Genomic DNA, 14,600 nt, shown 5'->3' on the forward strand with positions numbered 1-14,600 from the left:
ACGTGTTTGGAGCACGGTGTGGTGATGCCTTTCTAACGGCAAGCACCCCCTTGAGGGCCGGCCCCATCCCTGTGCCTCGTGGGGGCCAAGGAGCTGGGCCTGCTCACGGCCCGGGTAGAGCACGGGGCACCCTCCAGACCTGGACTCGCCGTGGTGCCACCAAGCAGTTGCCAGTCCAGAGGGGAGTCCGGCGAGGTGCGCCCAGCAGCCGGGCAAGGGGCACAGCACAGGCAAAGGCACCGAGGCTTGAGGGGTGCGGTTCCTTGGAAAGTGGGAGAACATTCATTTAGCTGGATTTCAGCATGTGCTCAGCATATCCTGGCCCGGAAGGCCCAGAGAGCGAATAGGGTGGGCATCTGAAGTGGTTTGGGGCCCTGTATCCTGAGCTTGGAGCTTGGCTTTGGCTGCAGCAAGGTGGACGGGGAGAGCATGGGTTTTGGAGTTAGATGGACAGGAATTTCAGCGCTATAGCTCCTGTAGCACTAGCCATGCGTCTTGGGCCAGTCCCTAACCTGTTCCAGGGGATCTCAGGAAGCCCAGGGACCGTGTGTTCCAGACTCCTGCCTACGGGGGCTGTCCTGGGCCTGCACCCCTGGGAGAGGTCCCTGGGGATGTGCGTTCAGCCGCCCTGATCCACCCAGGCTGGTGCCCGGGGCTCATAGACTGCGGTTCTGATCTTGCACTGCCCTTGGGCAGGGGACGCTGGGAGCGCCGGTTCTCCGCACAGCCCTGTGCTCAGGAGGCGTGGCTTCGGCTGCCTGGGCCACACTGTGGCCGTGACTGCACGCGGGGGCCGGACTCCTGTGAGGCGCTGAGCCTAGGCGGGCGCTGTGCCAAGCTCTTGACATCTGCTGCTTCACTGAGCTATAGCTTCACGATGACCGCATGGAGCCCCAGTCCTCAATTTATAAAAAAAGGAAACTGGGCCACAGAGCGGGGAATAAGTCCTGTGAGTCCAGGCAGCTGGTAAATGGCGTGGGAAGACCCAGGAGGCCTGGCTCCGGAGCCTGTGCCGCAGTCCCCTACACTCTGCTCTGCACAGCCTGCCTGCCTCCCCACTGCTCCTCCCCTGGAGCTCCAGCTCAGGCTCACCTCCTCCAGGAAGCCTGCCTGGACCCCCCCCCCCAGGTGGGACTGGGCTATCTGGTCCGTGTTCACAGCAGTCGCCTCTTGCCTAAACAGGAAACCCTGGAGGATGGGAATCTTTCTTTCTGGGAACTTCCACAGTGCCCCTCACAGGTAGGGTGGCCCGACCCCCATTCTTAACTTCAATCCGAGCAGCTGGGCCTTTGTCAGCTTTGGTTTAATGTGAGATTTAATTGGCAAAAAGACCCTGTCCCCCTCCCCCCGCCAAAAGGACTAGTTGCAAACCGTGGGATGGGGGTTCTCAGAGGATCCTCAGGCTCTGGCCCTCGGCGGGGGGTCCCCTCTGGCTGCCCAGCCCCCGTGGTGAAGCAGCCAGGCTTAGAGGTGGGGGGCAGCACTGAGGGCCCGGGCCTCTTATCCTGCTGGAGGACAGCTCTGTCCTCCCGGCTCTGTCTCGACAGTGGTTTTCTTGAGGGGTCTGCGCAGCTGGCACCCTCCGTGGCTGTCGCAGTGGTGCCGGCAGAGGGCCCACAGCCAGGGACGTCCTGGGAGGCCGGAGGCTTCCTGCCTGGGGTTTAGGTGTCTCTGTAGCCCGCCACACGGTGAGACACAGAGGGGTCTGCCCAGGCGTGGACTCCGCTCTAGCAGTGGAAAAGCGCTCTGGCTCTCAGGCAGCTCACGGGCTGGGGAGGCTGGGAAGGAGAGACTCAGGAACACAGGTTTGGGCCCAATTTAAAGATGGAGAAAACTGAAGTGCTGAGACACCAAGTGGTTTGCCTCACTTGGGTCAGGCAGAACTGCACGTGTGTGTGTGATTGTGTGTGTGTGTGTGATGGTGGTGGTGATGGGGTGTGTGTGTGACGGTGGAGGTGGGGTGTGTGTGTGATGGTGGTGGTGATGGGGTGTGTGTGTGACGGTGGAGGTGGGGTGTGTGTGTGATGGTGGTGGTGATGGGGTGTGTGTATGTGTGTGATGGTGGTGATGGTGTGTGTGTGTGTGTGTGTGTGTGTGTGTGGTGGTGAGGTATGGTCTGTGCCTGTCCGTGGCTGGGATAGGGGGTCCTTCACACACCCGGCCAGCGCTCCTGACAGACAGAGGCCGCAGGCGTGTCCGGTCAGGCTGAGGGCCGAGCCTGGGGCAGTGATTCAGGGCAGGACACCCCATGGGCTGGGCCCTGCCCATGCTGCCTGCAGATCTCAGTCCTTAGTAATAGCGCCGCAGAGTCTCGCTCTGATCCCAGAGGCCGTGAGGGCTGGGGTGGCCCTGCCGTGCCTGAGGGGCCCACGAGGGAGAGGTGGGGACTCCAGCCACACAGCTTGGGGACCCTCACTCTGCTCAGCTCCATTAGCATTGACAGCTCCTTTCTGAGTCGGGATGCGGAGCTTGTTGGGGACTCTACTGCCCTTGCCCGGGCCAAGCCTGGCACCTGGTTGCGTGAGGCCTGCAACAGACCGGGGGTTCTGTCAGGCTAAGACTGTCACGACTGTTGCTTTCTCTCCCAGTAAACTAGAGCTGGGCAGAAGCTGCCAGAATCTTTTTTTTTTTTTTTTCTTGGCATCATGAGAAGATTAGACAGCAGCACAGAGGGATCGCTATGGCAGAGATGAAAATGCTGTCATCCTGTCACTACTTGGGCTCTGGATTGGATGGCCTTGCAGAGAGCCCTTATTCCGGGTGTGTTAATTGCCAGGGGCTTGAGCACGGCCATGTCCTGACACCTTGGACCCGGCAGGACGGAGAGCTCCGGCGGGGGAACATCCTGTAGGTTCCGGTCGTCGCTGGCCTTTGAGGCCACCAGCAGGAAGGGAGCCGGTTGTGAACCCTCAGGCTTGGGCCCCCAGCCCTGAGCTTGCTGCCTCTGCCCCTCCCTCAGCCGCTCCCTTTCTGCAGCTGGGCCACGTCCAGGACGCTGGCTGCGGGCAGTATTCTGAAGGTGTGTATTCCGTATTATTCTATATTGGTCTGTATGTGATTACAAATATTCACACTCACTAATTTCCACCATCTTAAGGTGAGCAGTGAGAGCTTGGGTGGGAAGGGGCTTCATTCTCAGCTCTTTCCTGCAGGTAAAAGTGTGGGCCCTCAGCAAAGACGGCAGTTCCCTCTCCTCTGGGAGTTTACAGGGAGAACCCCCCCTTCCCTTTGGAGGGGCCTCCTAACGCAGCCTCGGGCAGCGAGATGCTGAAAGATGTCTGGGGAATAACATCACCACGGGCTCCTTTTTCCTTTGTCTGTCTGTCTCTGTCACACACACACACACACACACACACACACACACACACACCCCTTGTGAGCAGGGGAGGCGGGGAAGGAGCAGCTCAGCAGCAGAAGGTTGGGCCCACTTTAAAGGTGGAGAAACTGAGGTGCAGACATAGCAGGTGGCCAGGCGAGGTGGGACTAACGGGTATTTGTCCACTGCTCTGGGGCTTCGCCCAGCTCCGCCACTTCCCCAGGGCCTCTGTGAGTTTGATGAACTAGAGCACTAATTGGCGAGGCCGCAGAAAGAGCCCCGAGTGGTGGCAGGGCTAGGCCTGCTTCCCTGTGACTTACAAGAGCGGGGCGAGCCTGCCGCCCCCTCCTAGCAAGAGGCAGAGGAATGGGGAGGGGCGCTTCCCCAAAGTCCAGAGCCCCGGCTCTGCTGCCTGTTCCCTCCTGGGGGGAGTGGCGGTTTGGAGCTCAGGAGCAGGTGTATGAAACAGACCCTCCTCATCTGGATGGCTGCCAGTCTGCGGACGGGGCGAGAGCTTGTGTTTCAGGACTGGTTTCCGATACAGCCACCAAATGCCTCCACGGGTGTCGGAGCAGGAAGGGGGTGCCCGACGGAGGCCCGGAGGGACGAAGCGTCGTGGCTGGAGGCCGTGTCACTGTGGGCAGCGCCAGGCAGACCCGAGGGCCTGAGATCTGGTGTAGTATTCCTGCCTCCTGGCTCTGTGTGTGAGTGAGAGAGATCTCGCGCCTGACCGCTCTCTCCCCCTCGCTCCAGTGGGGCAGGAGGGCAGCTTACCCTTCCTGGTGAGTTGGGGAGTATGGCTAGGCTCGTGGGGCGAACTGGGCCTCACTGCCCCCAGGCGAGGGCCGCCCAGGCCAGTACTCACAGCAAAGTGCGGGACGTCTCTCTACCTGATTTTGGTATCCGTATTGCTTTTCACTTTTTTTTTTTGCAGTACGCGGGCCTCTCACTGTTGTGGCCTCTTGCGTTGCGGAGCACAGGCTCCGGACGCACAGGCTCAGCGGCCATGGCTCACGGGCCCAGCCGCTCTGTGGCATGTGGGATCTTCCCGGACCGGGCCTCAAACCCGTGTCCCCTGCATCGGCAGGCGAAGTCTCAACCACTGCGCCACCAGGGAAGCCCTGCTTTTCACTTTAATCTAAGGTGATGCTCGCACTTTCACATGCCAACTTTGATCTTTTTCCTCATTTCCGTGAAAACTTGGGTGGGGAAAAGAGGGGGCTGCTATGTCTGGGGGCCCCAGAGGCCTCCAGGGACACCAGTGCAGGCTGCCATATAAAAGGAGCGTCCGTTGGTTCCTTTGGGTGACAACATGGGCCAAGAAGGTTGAACCCTGGATTCTTTCCCCCGTGGCCACTGTGGGCTGGCAGACGGGGGAGACGGATGTCCCCACCACCCAGGAGGCCAGGTGGGGGGCCGGCGGGCCCTGCTTAGGCCTCAGCTGCCCCCGAGGGGCTTCAGGGAGTTCACCCCTCCCAGCTGTCACTCTAGCACTTACGGTGAGAGCCTGGCTCCCTCGGAAATAAAAACTCCACTCTGAATTTAAATGACCTGTCCTTCTGGGAGATTCTTCAGAATGACAGGACTGTTCAAACATGAAAAATAAAAGGGAAACAATGTGATAGTTCAGAAACCACTGTTTTTGGGGGGCTGCAAAACTCAAACAGCCCACAGGCAATTCCTGGGAGGAAGGGCCTTATTTTGATCTGCGAAGCGAGAGGAACATTGTTTGACAAAGTTTCTGCTTGACGGGAAGGGAAATCTTACGGGGAGCGATTTTTGCAAGGACCAGGCCTCAGTGAGGCGGTGCATGAAGCAGAAGTAATCGTTTTATGTGTGAAACTCCGTGCGCAGAGCAAAGATGGGAAAATAGAGGCTAATTGGAACTGGCCTGACCAGGGAGAGGGCTAGAGGGTGGCGGGAGCTGGTCCCGGCGCCGCTACTTTGGCATCGATCACGTCTTCACCAACGATGCCCATCACCAGGGGGCGCTAGAACCCTTCCCGAAAGTTCCTCGGAAGGAGCAATCTCCCGGAGGGTTGTCGGGGAAGAGCCCCGGGGCCCCAAGTCCTCCCTAACCGGATGCCTCCTTGGGATTTCAGGAGGAGGCAGTGTTCTGAAGGACCTGCCCAACTCTCCCACCAGATGTTGGGATGGCTTTTCATTCCTGCAGGACCAGAGCCCTGGAGATTGAAGGGAAGGCAAGAGGGCAGCCCCACGCTGGGCGGTGAACGTAGGGCAGGAGCTCTTCCCTCTGCTACTGCCCACGTGCCGCGCCCCTCCGAGCCAGGCCGGCCCTGACCACTCCTCCCATTCTGCGTCATCTCTGCATCTGCTCTCTGCTCTGCAGTGGCACCTGTCCATGCTTGAGCCAGGAGCATAAACCCCAGGGCTGCTCTTTCTTTTCTTTTGTTTTTTTGGCTACAGGGTCCAACCTAGAAATCATGTCATAGCTGAAGTGAGGAGATTTTAAAATCTGCTTGTTTATAACCTTTTGTAAGTAAGTTGAGGACAAAGAACTCTAGTTTCCTGTGATGTCCTGTGTAATTATTTATCGTCCATCTGGTCTACCAGGGGAGTCTATGGGTTTCCTCCTAAGCCTTAGAAAGATACCTGGCTAGACACAGCCTGCGTTGATTGCAACCTAGACAGCTTCTACCAGGTGGTAAAGGGTAGATCCAGTGAGTGTGGGGGGGGGGGGGCGGGGAGAGGAAAGAAGTAGAAGGAAGAGGAGGAGGGGGAGGGGAGGGGGGAGAGGAACGCGAACTCTCTAGAAGAGCATCACGGGTGATGGGTATAGAGCCAGGAGTCCTGTGGATGATTTTTCTAGAATTTTCTGTAGAACAGGTAGACTAGAATCTCCCTAGCATTCATTCTGGAGGAAAATTGGGGGTAGGGTAGTTTCTTCACCTCTATGGTCATTAATCACTTCTGTGATAAGAACTCGAGGTCCACGGGAGCCTTTTGTGTGCTTCTTCACACGCTCCAGTGTTCCATTTCCAGCCTTTCAGTCACGTCAAAGAACTTGTCATTTTAACTCCTTGGGTACTTATGCTCCCCTCACAGACCACTGATAAAGTTAACATGTGAGAATTTTAAAGAATTCATTTTGACCCAGTGGGCCACTTGTAAATCCTGTCAGTTCTGTGCAGTGAGTCATGCTGGACAGAAGTAGCCATTGTGGGTGGAATTCGGGTAATCTCAGCACACATGTAGAAGGTGGTAATTTCCCTTCCTAAATGCAGGCTGAATGTCTGCATTAGGGCCCAGCTCACGATTCACCTTCTGAGCAGGAAGGCTGTAACCAAGACACTGCCTTGCCCCAGAAGTCACAATTTACGCGTCTAATTTTTAATTTTCCTCAGCTTAGGTCCCGGAAGGATATATTAAATTCGCTTTGTGGACCCCATTAACTCTGAGCTGAATAATGATGTTACTCTAGGCTTACGATCCGTTTATAGTAAATTCTCTCTATAGGAGACTCTAGGAATCCTATATTCCTCCATGACAGAGTTTTAAGTCAGTGCATAAATGAAAAGGTTTACTCAATTTACCTACAAGTTATTCGTAATTAACTGACATCAAGAGACCATGCTTGCCGAGGTGGTGAATAGCAAATGAGGACTCTGGCGAGAGAGGATATTCATTATGTGGCTTAAATTAGAAGCCAGAAAACTCAAATGGTTTATCACTACCTCTTTGGTACTCTGGCTTAACTCCGTGGTTAAAGTGGGTAATAATGACTTATAACCAATTTTTATTTTTTCATTGTCTTGGTAAGATGACCAAAGCCAGATGAATAGCGTAGGGAAAATCTAGATAAATAGCCCAACACGTGCATATATGCAACTCAGTGGTCTCTCTTTTATAAGTCTTTTTAGAAAATAGGAAGTCATTAACACTGCATGGCAGACTTTCTTATCTATGGTGAGGGGGGCTGAAGAGCTAGAAATATTGGCGGGCAGTGTCGGATTCAAGACACATGCCCTGTTCGAGGGTCGGGGGCATCTTTATATAACGAAAAACGCATGTCATGACTCTAGATTATGGCAGCTTTGGAAAGACCCATGCCCCGAGGCAATGGCAGTGGTAAGGAGTGTTGCCAGTATTTCCTGGGTGGTGTCATTGGGAGACTACGGGATACAGTGGAGGGTACTTGCTGACACGGCATCTCTGCTCACCTGGGTTTGAGCCACTTCTGTGAACTTGGGCAACTCATTCAAACTTCTCTAAATCCCTTCTGATTCCCACTTCTAGAATTTGATGCATTTTAAAGGGTGCTGGAAATCAGCTCACCCCTTGGAAGGAAAGTGGGGTAGAATCTATCTGGGTACCCGAGGAAGGGGGAAGAGCTCTGCGGTCCTTCATGTATTCCCAGGGGTGGGCTGGCTGCAGTCTGCAGGAGGTCAGATGGCACCTGAGGCCGGGGATGGGGAGGGAGGGGCCAATCCTGGCCCGGGGTGGGGGTGGGGCCTTCTCCTTCGCACTATAGCAGGCGCGCGGCTGTGGGCGCTGCCCAGGTGGGTTTTGCCACAGAGCGAGCACGGTGCAGATCAGTGCCTTCCCGCTGCGTCTTCTGGAGCCCTGCATGCAAAAGCACCTCACTACCAAACGTACAACAGATAGCTGGTGGGAAGCAGCCGCATAGCACAGGGAGATCAGCTCAGTGCTCTGTGACCACCTAGAAGGGTGGGATAGGGAGGGTGGGAGGGAGGGAGATGCAAGAGGGAAGAGATATGGGAACATATGTATATGTATAACTGATTCACTTTGTTATACAGCTGAAACTAACACACCACTGTAAAGCAATTATACTCCAATAAAGATGTTTGAATAAATAAATAAATAAATTTTAAAAAAGCACCTCAGACAGCTGATTTGCTGTTCAGCGGGTGAGAGAAAGGGCTTCACTTGGGAGCAGGCCAGGATAAAAGGAGAAAGAAAAGGTGGTGCATAGAGAGCACGGTGGGCATGGCTAGGGTGGCATCACAGGCAGGGGTCTCCCCTCATCTTTAAAGTGATGGGGGACTGGTGTCAGTTCAAGGTGGTTATAGGCAGGTATTGTACTTATGCGCAGGTCCACACTTGAAACCACAGGCGATGGTTGTGTAATGTGCGATGCATGTAAACACCTGAATGCACATTCGGCATGCGGCAGCTGCATATCCTCTGCCCAGAAGATTCTGCTCTGAAGATACAATTCTCACCTACAACGTTCTTCTTTGCCTGCATTCAGACATGACTTCTGGGGAAAGCAGTGTAGAAAGTGGAAGCAGGAATTCGCATGTGTTTTTCTGGCTTACCCCCGTTTTGAGTGTGTTAACCTCTAATTCGAGGAGAAAAAAATAGACCCTTCGGCTGAGTGGAGTGACCTGATTCTTCTTCTTCTGGATCAACATTATCAAGTTGAGGCTGTTAGTACAAAGCAAGTGTGATGAAGCCTGCCTTTTCAGACTAAACTCAAAAGCCTTGGCCAGCCAGCCTGGGATTGCTGATCTAAGCACCCCCTAAATAAGGCGGTCTAGATGTAGATGTAGACATCTCCAGGACGCTGGGAGCCTATCAGGCCCAAACTGATTGTTCTAATCAAGAGTTTTAATTGAGCACTTATTGCCAGGATCACAGGAATGAGGCCTGCTGTCAAGGAGTAACGGGTAGTATGTTTTTTTCCTTCTCCTTCTTCACAGTGATAATGTTTGGCTTTGTAGGGGCACCCTTAACGTTTTCCTAAAGTAGGCCACGGGAAGAGTTCCCTGTGAAGCGCACACCGTTGAACAGGCCACGTGGCCGGTGGACACCACAATTAGAAAAGAAAATAAAAGATATGATCAACTGGTTGCAGATGAATCGATACCGCAACAACTGCATCTATTTACATCCTCCACCCCCAGAACACAAAAGCCATCCTGGCTGGCCCAAGGTTTTAAAAAATATATAAACACACACACACGTTGGGTTGGCTTTTATTGGAATGCCTAGATGCAATCTATAGTCATCAAGTTATGGAGAATTCAGGTCACATATAAAGTTAAGAAGGCAGATGAAAAGAACAATACAAATCAGACCAAAGTTACATCTCAAAATATCACGAGAGCGTTTTGACTGGCTGCGCCTAAAATACTTTGAATATTAATTTCTCTTTTGTAAGCTAATTCTTTTCATTACACAGTCCCCCACCTCCCTGCCAACTCTTAGAAAAAGGTCTTTTGTTTACATATTCCCCAAGGTCACTATTTCTCGTAAAACCATGTCCAGATCACAAGTCTTTTGACAAAGAAATAGCTCATTATACCCGCTAACAAGACACTAATTGGGTTGATTTGACTTCATCTAAAATAAGCACCAGGAGATACTCCAAATCTGTTACTCAGCGGTGCCAGTGTAAAGGACCAGAGTCCATGTCAAGAGGAGGGTAAGGCTGTGACTCCACTACTGTCATGTGGTACAAGCTTTCCATGGTCAATACATTAGAAACATTTCTGAGAATTTAGGCTCAGAGCCTCTTTCAACCAAAAGTACTTACAGCATGCTAAATACAGCCCTGCAGAGATGCCGTGGAACAGAACTGCAAACACCTATGTCAACAGGTAAAAAATAAAATGTAGAACAGAGCCATGTTTATGTGGTTTGAAATCTCATAGTTTTCTAAATTTGGGCTTCATAATACTCGCCAAAGGATTTCCAGGATAAAAAATATTACCGCTACTCTGTGCTTTCATTCTACTAAAATATCGGCATTCATCAGATTAATTACTTCGGTAGCTACCAAACACACAGATGGTGATAGCACTGATACTGGAAACTCAGTAGCTATCTTGAAACTTTCCCAGCCAACACGCCTACTGTGCAATTTAGAGTATGTGATACATACAAAGCAGTTAGAAAGTTACCTCCAGTACATCACTTGAACCTTTATATGTACGACATGTTCACTTAGCTATGTTTTATCACCATTACACATAGAGGAAGACAGCGTGTACGATAGCTCAATGAACTGAGAAAGGTTTTCTGAAAATATTTTTGTGGCTGAATTTAGTGCTCACGAAAGAGACGTGCCAGAGCGGCCAGAGTCGCACGGAAGTGCAGGTGCTCGGCGCGCGGGCACGCGGGACCGGCTGCCAGGTCATTTCCCGTGGCGCCTGCCACCCCGGGCGTCCCCGAGACAGAGCCGAGGCTGCCGTTCAAACCAGCTCCCGGGCAGGCTGGGTCGTGCGAGCTTAGGGCAGCTTTTGCCTCCCTTTCTTGTCCCTCTTGGTGACCCGAGGGTCCAAACTCGAGACCGGCCGAGGGACCCTGACCTTCCCCACCTGGCTGTCTCACCACTGCTTGGTTTCTGCTCGCTTCCCTGGATCTGAAGACACATGTTTGTGGTCACGACTGCATCAGCCCCTTTCCTGCTCACAAAGGTTTCCCGAGCACCCGACGGGGTCTCTCGCCTCCATCACGAAATGAGGCTTCAAGGAACGCTAACAGTAGAACCCTGGGGTTAAGGACACCAACTCCCCACGGACTTCCAGGGCCGAGAGAGGGCCAGAGAACTCCTCCCGCCCCGTTTTGGTTGTTTTGTTTTTGTTTGTTTGTTTTTGTGTTTGTATCTTCCGTTACATTCCACCAGCCTTAGTTTTCTACCGTGCCTCTTAGCTGATAATGGTCGAGGACACTGGCCTGATGAAAAAGAGAAGAGAAAGGAGAAGTCCTCTGATGAGCCAGCCACCCACGTAGGACTGCACTGTCCTACTGGTCTAGCGACAGAAAGTGGCACATTTTTTTCAACCTGATACAAAAATATTAACACTTCCGGACATTATAGGCATAAGTCGTTATATCTCTACAATATAATAATTTATACTGTACAGCTATAACAGATAACAAAAGGTGCAATCCTTTTTAAAAAATCACACAGTTCACATGTTTTTATCGTTTTATTTTTAAGTATAAACTTTTTAAACACTTTACATAAATTAACTCCTCTGAGACTAATATTTGATGTACAGTAAATTGTAATTCATATAAAAATCCATAAACAACTTGTCTCACATAATTTACAAAAAAATCAGGGCTTCCTTTGCTCATCATCAGTGACAAGGATTCTGTGTGGGCCGGTGTTTTTCTCCGCGAGGCACACCACGTTGGCCTCGTAAAATCCCTTAGAAATCCCCGCCCCGGCAGAAGTCACTTGTGCCAATGTCCTTTTACAAAGCAGCACTGGGGAAGCAGTCGGGTTGTCCAGGAACAGTAACTCTGCCTCACATTCTAACATTAACAGGGATATACATCACACCCTATGAAGAGAGACTACTTCTTGTAAGCAAAGGTCGACAGCTGGGTAATATCTGGAAACACTGTATGCATCTCTACCTTCTTTAAACACAGTGCCTCGAAGAACAGACGGCCCGGGGCAAAATGGTTGGGTTTTTTTTTTTTTCCCTTAATGATGTTTTCCTCGCAATACTTTCAGTCCAACTGAGTGCAGCGATATGCATATGTAAACATATTCTTTAAAGCCGATCACCTTTAAGGTCATTCAGAAGAAAGGTTTTTGTTTTTGTCTGTCTGCTTTGATTTGGGGGTGGGGGGTGGTTTGTTTTTTTTTTAAGAGCAGTCTGGCTCTCCTCGGTGCCGGGGAGCCCCCTCGGCTCGCGCCCCAGACACATCTGCGCAGAGGTGGCGCTGCGCCTGGGGCTGGAGAGGCAGGCGGCCCCGCCGGCTCGGCCCCCGCGCGCGCGCGCGCGCTTCCCCGCCGCCGGCGCGGGCGTTACCTGCGGCCGATCTCGCTCTGGCGGAGGAACTGGATGTTGTCCGCGCTGTCTGCCAGCTCGGGGTACTGCTCCACCGAGAGCACGTAGTAGCCGTCGTAGCCCTGCACCCTGCCGGCGCTCAGCAGCTGCCGCTTCTCGCCCTCCGTCCAGAGGCGCGCGCCCTCCTCGCCGTCGCGCACGCGCTGCTGCTCGCGCGCCCAGGCCCGGGCGAGCGCGCGCTGCCGCGCCTGCTCCAGCACGCGCGCCCTCTCCTCGTCCAGGGTCGCGCCGTAGCGCACATGCAGCGCCAGCGCGCCGAACTGCAGCTCCACGTCCGCGAACCTGCGGGTCCTGCCGTTGACCACGGCGGTGGACTGCGACACGGTCACGTTGATGCCGTTCTCCAGCGCCCGGCGGCCGCTCGTCAGGCGCAGCGTGCCCAGGTCGCCCTCGGGCGTGCTGGTCTTGATGAAGTGGTGCGTGTCCCTGCCCTCGACGGTGAAGTGCAGGTCCTCCAGGTAGAGGGCGCTGTTGAGCACGGCCGCCACCTTGATGCAGTCCTCGTCGGCGATGTTGAGCGCGTTGGTCTGCACGCGGCCCCGGCTCACGGCCAGCATGACGCCCTTGCCGATCAGCGACTTAACCGTCGCGAACCACAGCCACGACGGCGCGCCGCTGCCCTGGCGCGCGCTCCCCCGCACCTCGGCCATCCTGCCCAGGGACAGGAAGGCCTTGGCCTGCCTCGCCACCTGCTGCTGGACTCCAAACGTGGGCTGAAAAGCGAAACAGAACAGGAGGGCGCTTTAGAGAACAGCCTCCGCCCGGGCGGGGCTCCGGCTGCGGGCAGGAAAAACGGAGGGGCGGGGGAAGGCGGGGAGCGGGGGGCTGGGGAGAACCTCCGTCAGCTCTTGAAAGAGGCCGAGGCTTCGCCGGCCCCCGGGGTCCTCCCCCTCAGGCTGATCCCCAGTGTGTTTCGAAAGGCAGAGCGAGGTGGTAACGCCATCACGCATGGTGCTTAGCAAAGCGTTTTCCTTTTTAATGGGGGCGAAGCATGCAGGGCGTTTGCCTTCTCTCTCTCCGTTTCCAGATGCCCTTTTCCCAGGCTCACCCCACGTGCGGAATCAGCTTATCGGGGCGTCCATCCCAGCACCGTTCTCCATGGCAGGCTGGGGAGAAAGCACCAGCACCCAGGGGAAGGCTGGAAAGCCTGGGGGCGCTTGGCGCTGGCTCACCGCGCCCCACTTGATACGCTTTGAAAGGCGTGTGCTTTAATTCAAGCAAACTCGGCACCGTCTCCGGGTGCACAGTTTGTAGCTGCATGTGACCACTATAATCGGCCACGATGGGCGGCGCACAGTGGGACAGCTGGCAACGAGTGTTTATTACTTTAGGAAAACATTTATTTTTTTTCGCAGACTTAGGAGACAGTGGGCCTTCTACATTGGCAAGGGTTTTAAATTGGGGAATTTTAACTCGGACAGCTCTTATACCACCAGATGTTTGTCTGGCCAGGGTTTCCCCAAATGGAAACGTGTTTCGTTTGCAGCAGTGAGGGCACATTTGTTTTTCTGCTCTCCGGGCAGCCTTGATGTCTTTGCCTTCGATTCCCTAAGCTGTCCTTATGGTATGCTTCTGAAGACAGAGAACCTGAGCCTGACTGAAAAGGCTGCCTAGGAAAAAAAGTTGGCAGTCCATTTGTACAGTAAGACTTCAGTGTCTTCAGACATGTTGGGAAGTCATCTGCCATTAGGACACGCTCAAAGGCATTAGTAAACTTCAGGATGTCTTCATGGCACTTGATCAGTGCAGATGTATTTGCAGTTAGAAGTGTCAAAATGGCTCCCAGGTCCTGGAAACTGGATGGGTTTTACTTTTTAAATGTAAAGGTGACATCTGAAAAAGGAATTGCTTTTATGTTAAGTATGAAACATGTACCAGAAAGCAGAGGTTGGAACTGTGTAATAACTTGTGTGTGTATGTGTGTTTTAGCCAGGATTGCCTTTTCTCTTTGTATTCATTGAAATTCTAGGAAATTGGTCAAGGGGCGGGGGTGGGGGTGGGGAATGAATCTTTCTAAGAAACTCTGCGCTCTCTTCTTATCATTACGGGGTAGCCCAATTTCTTGACCTTTAATTATTCTTGCTTTAAGCTAGAAATTCTGGTGTTTCGTTGTTGCATTCCTTTCTGATCTCTGCATGGTGGGAATTAAAAGTGCCACTTTCTGAAATGGCAACTTTGACTTTGCAATTTTCCTTTCTTTCTCCGTTTCTTTTATTTCCCAGAACAGTTCCAGGCTTCCTGCTCTGTTCTTTTCAGGAAAATTCCATAAACACCTAGTAGTAGGTGGTGCCTTACCAGAGGCCATTTTATTTTTATTTTTAATCCTTTCCCTTGAAACACTGCCAGTACTTTAAGGAAGTGGAACTTTGTGGCATTGCTTGCGAGCTGCTCATTTGTGACATGAACCCCCCCGCCCTCCTGTTTATTGTATCTTTGCCTTAAGGTCCCAAATACTATAAATGTGCGTTCCTGGGGTTCTCTGTAGA

The 14,600-nt window shown here is 53.1% G+C and overlaps 1 protein-coding gene across 1 annotated transcript in view; it reads right to left on the reverse strand.

Moving 5' to 3' along the window:
- Positions 1 to 8,384: 8,384 nt before the first annotated feature.
- TENM3 (teneurin transmembrane protein 3) overlaps positions 8,385 to 14,600 on the reverse strand; it is a 318,373-nt gene continuing 312,157 nt past the window's right edge. The window contains exon 27 of the mRNA XM_089903558.1: positions 8,385 to 12,827. Coding sequence (XP_089759684.1) covers positions 12,072 to 12,827 — 756 coding nt within the window. The 3' untranslated portion in view covers positions 8,385 to 12,071. The remainder of the gene's footprint in view (positions 12,828 to 14,600) is intronic.

The sequence above is a fragment of the Delphinapterus leucas genome, chromosome 21 (assembly GCF_059928025.1).
Source record: "Delphinapterus leucas isolate spDelLeu-1000000601 "Yukka" chromosome 21, BTC_Dleu_Yukka2, whole genome shotgun sequence".
Lineage (NCBI taxonomy): Eukaryota > Metazoa > Chordata > Mammalia > Artiodactyla > Monodontidae > Delphinapterus > Delphinapterus leucas.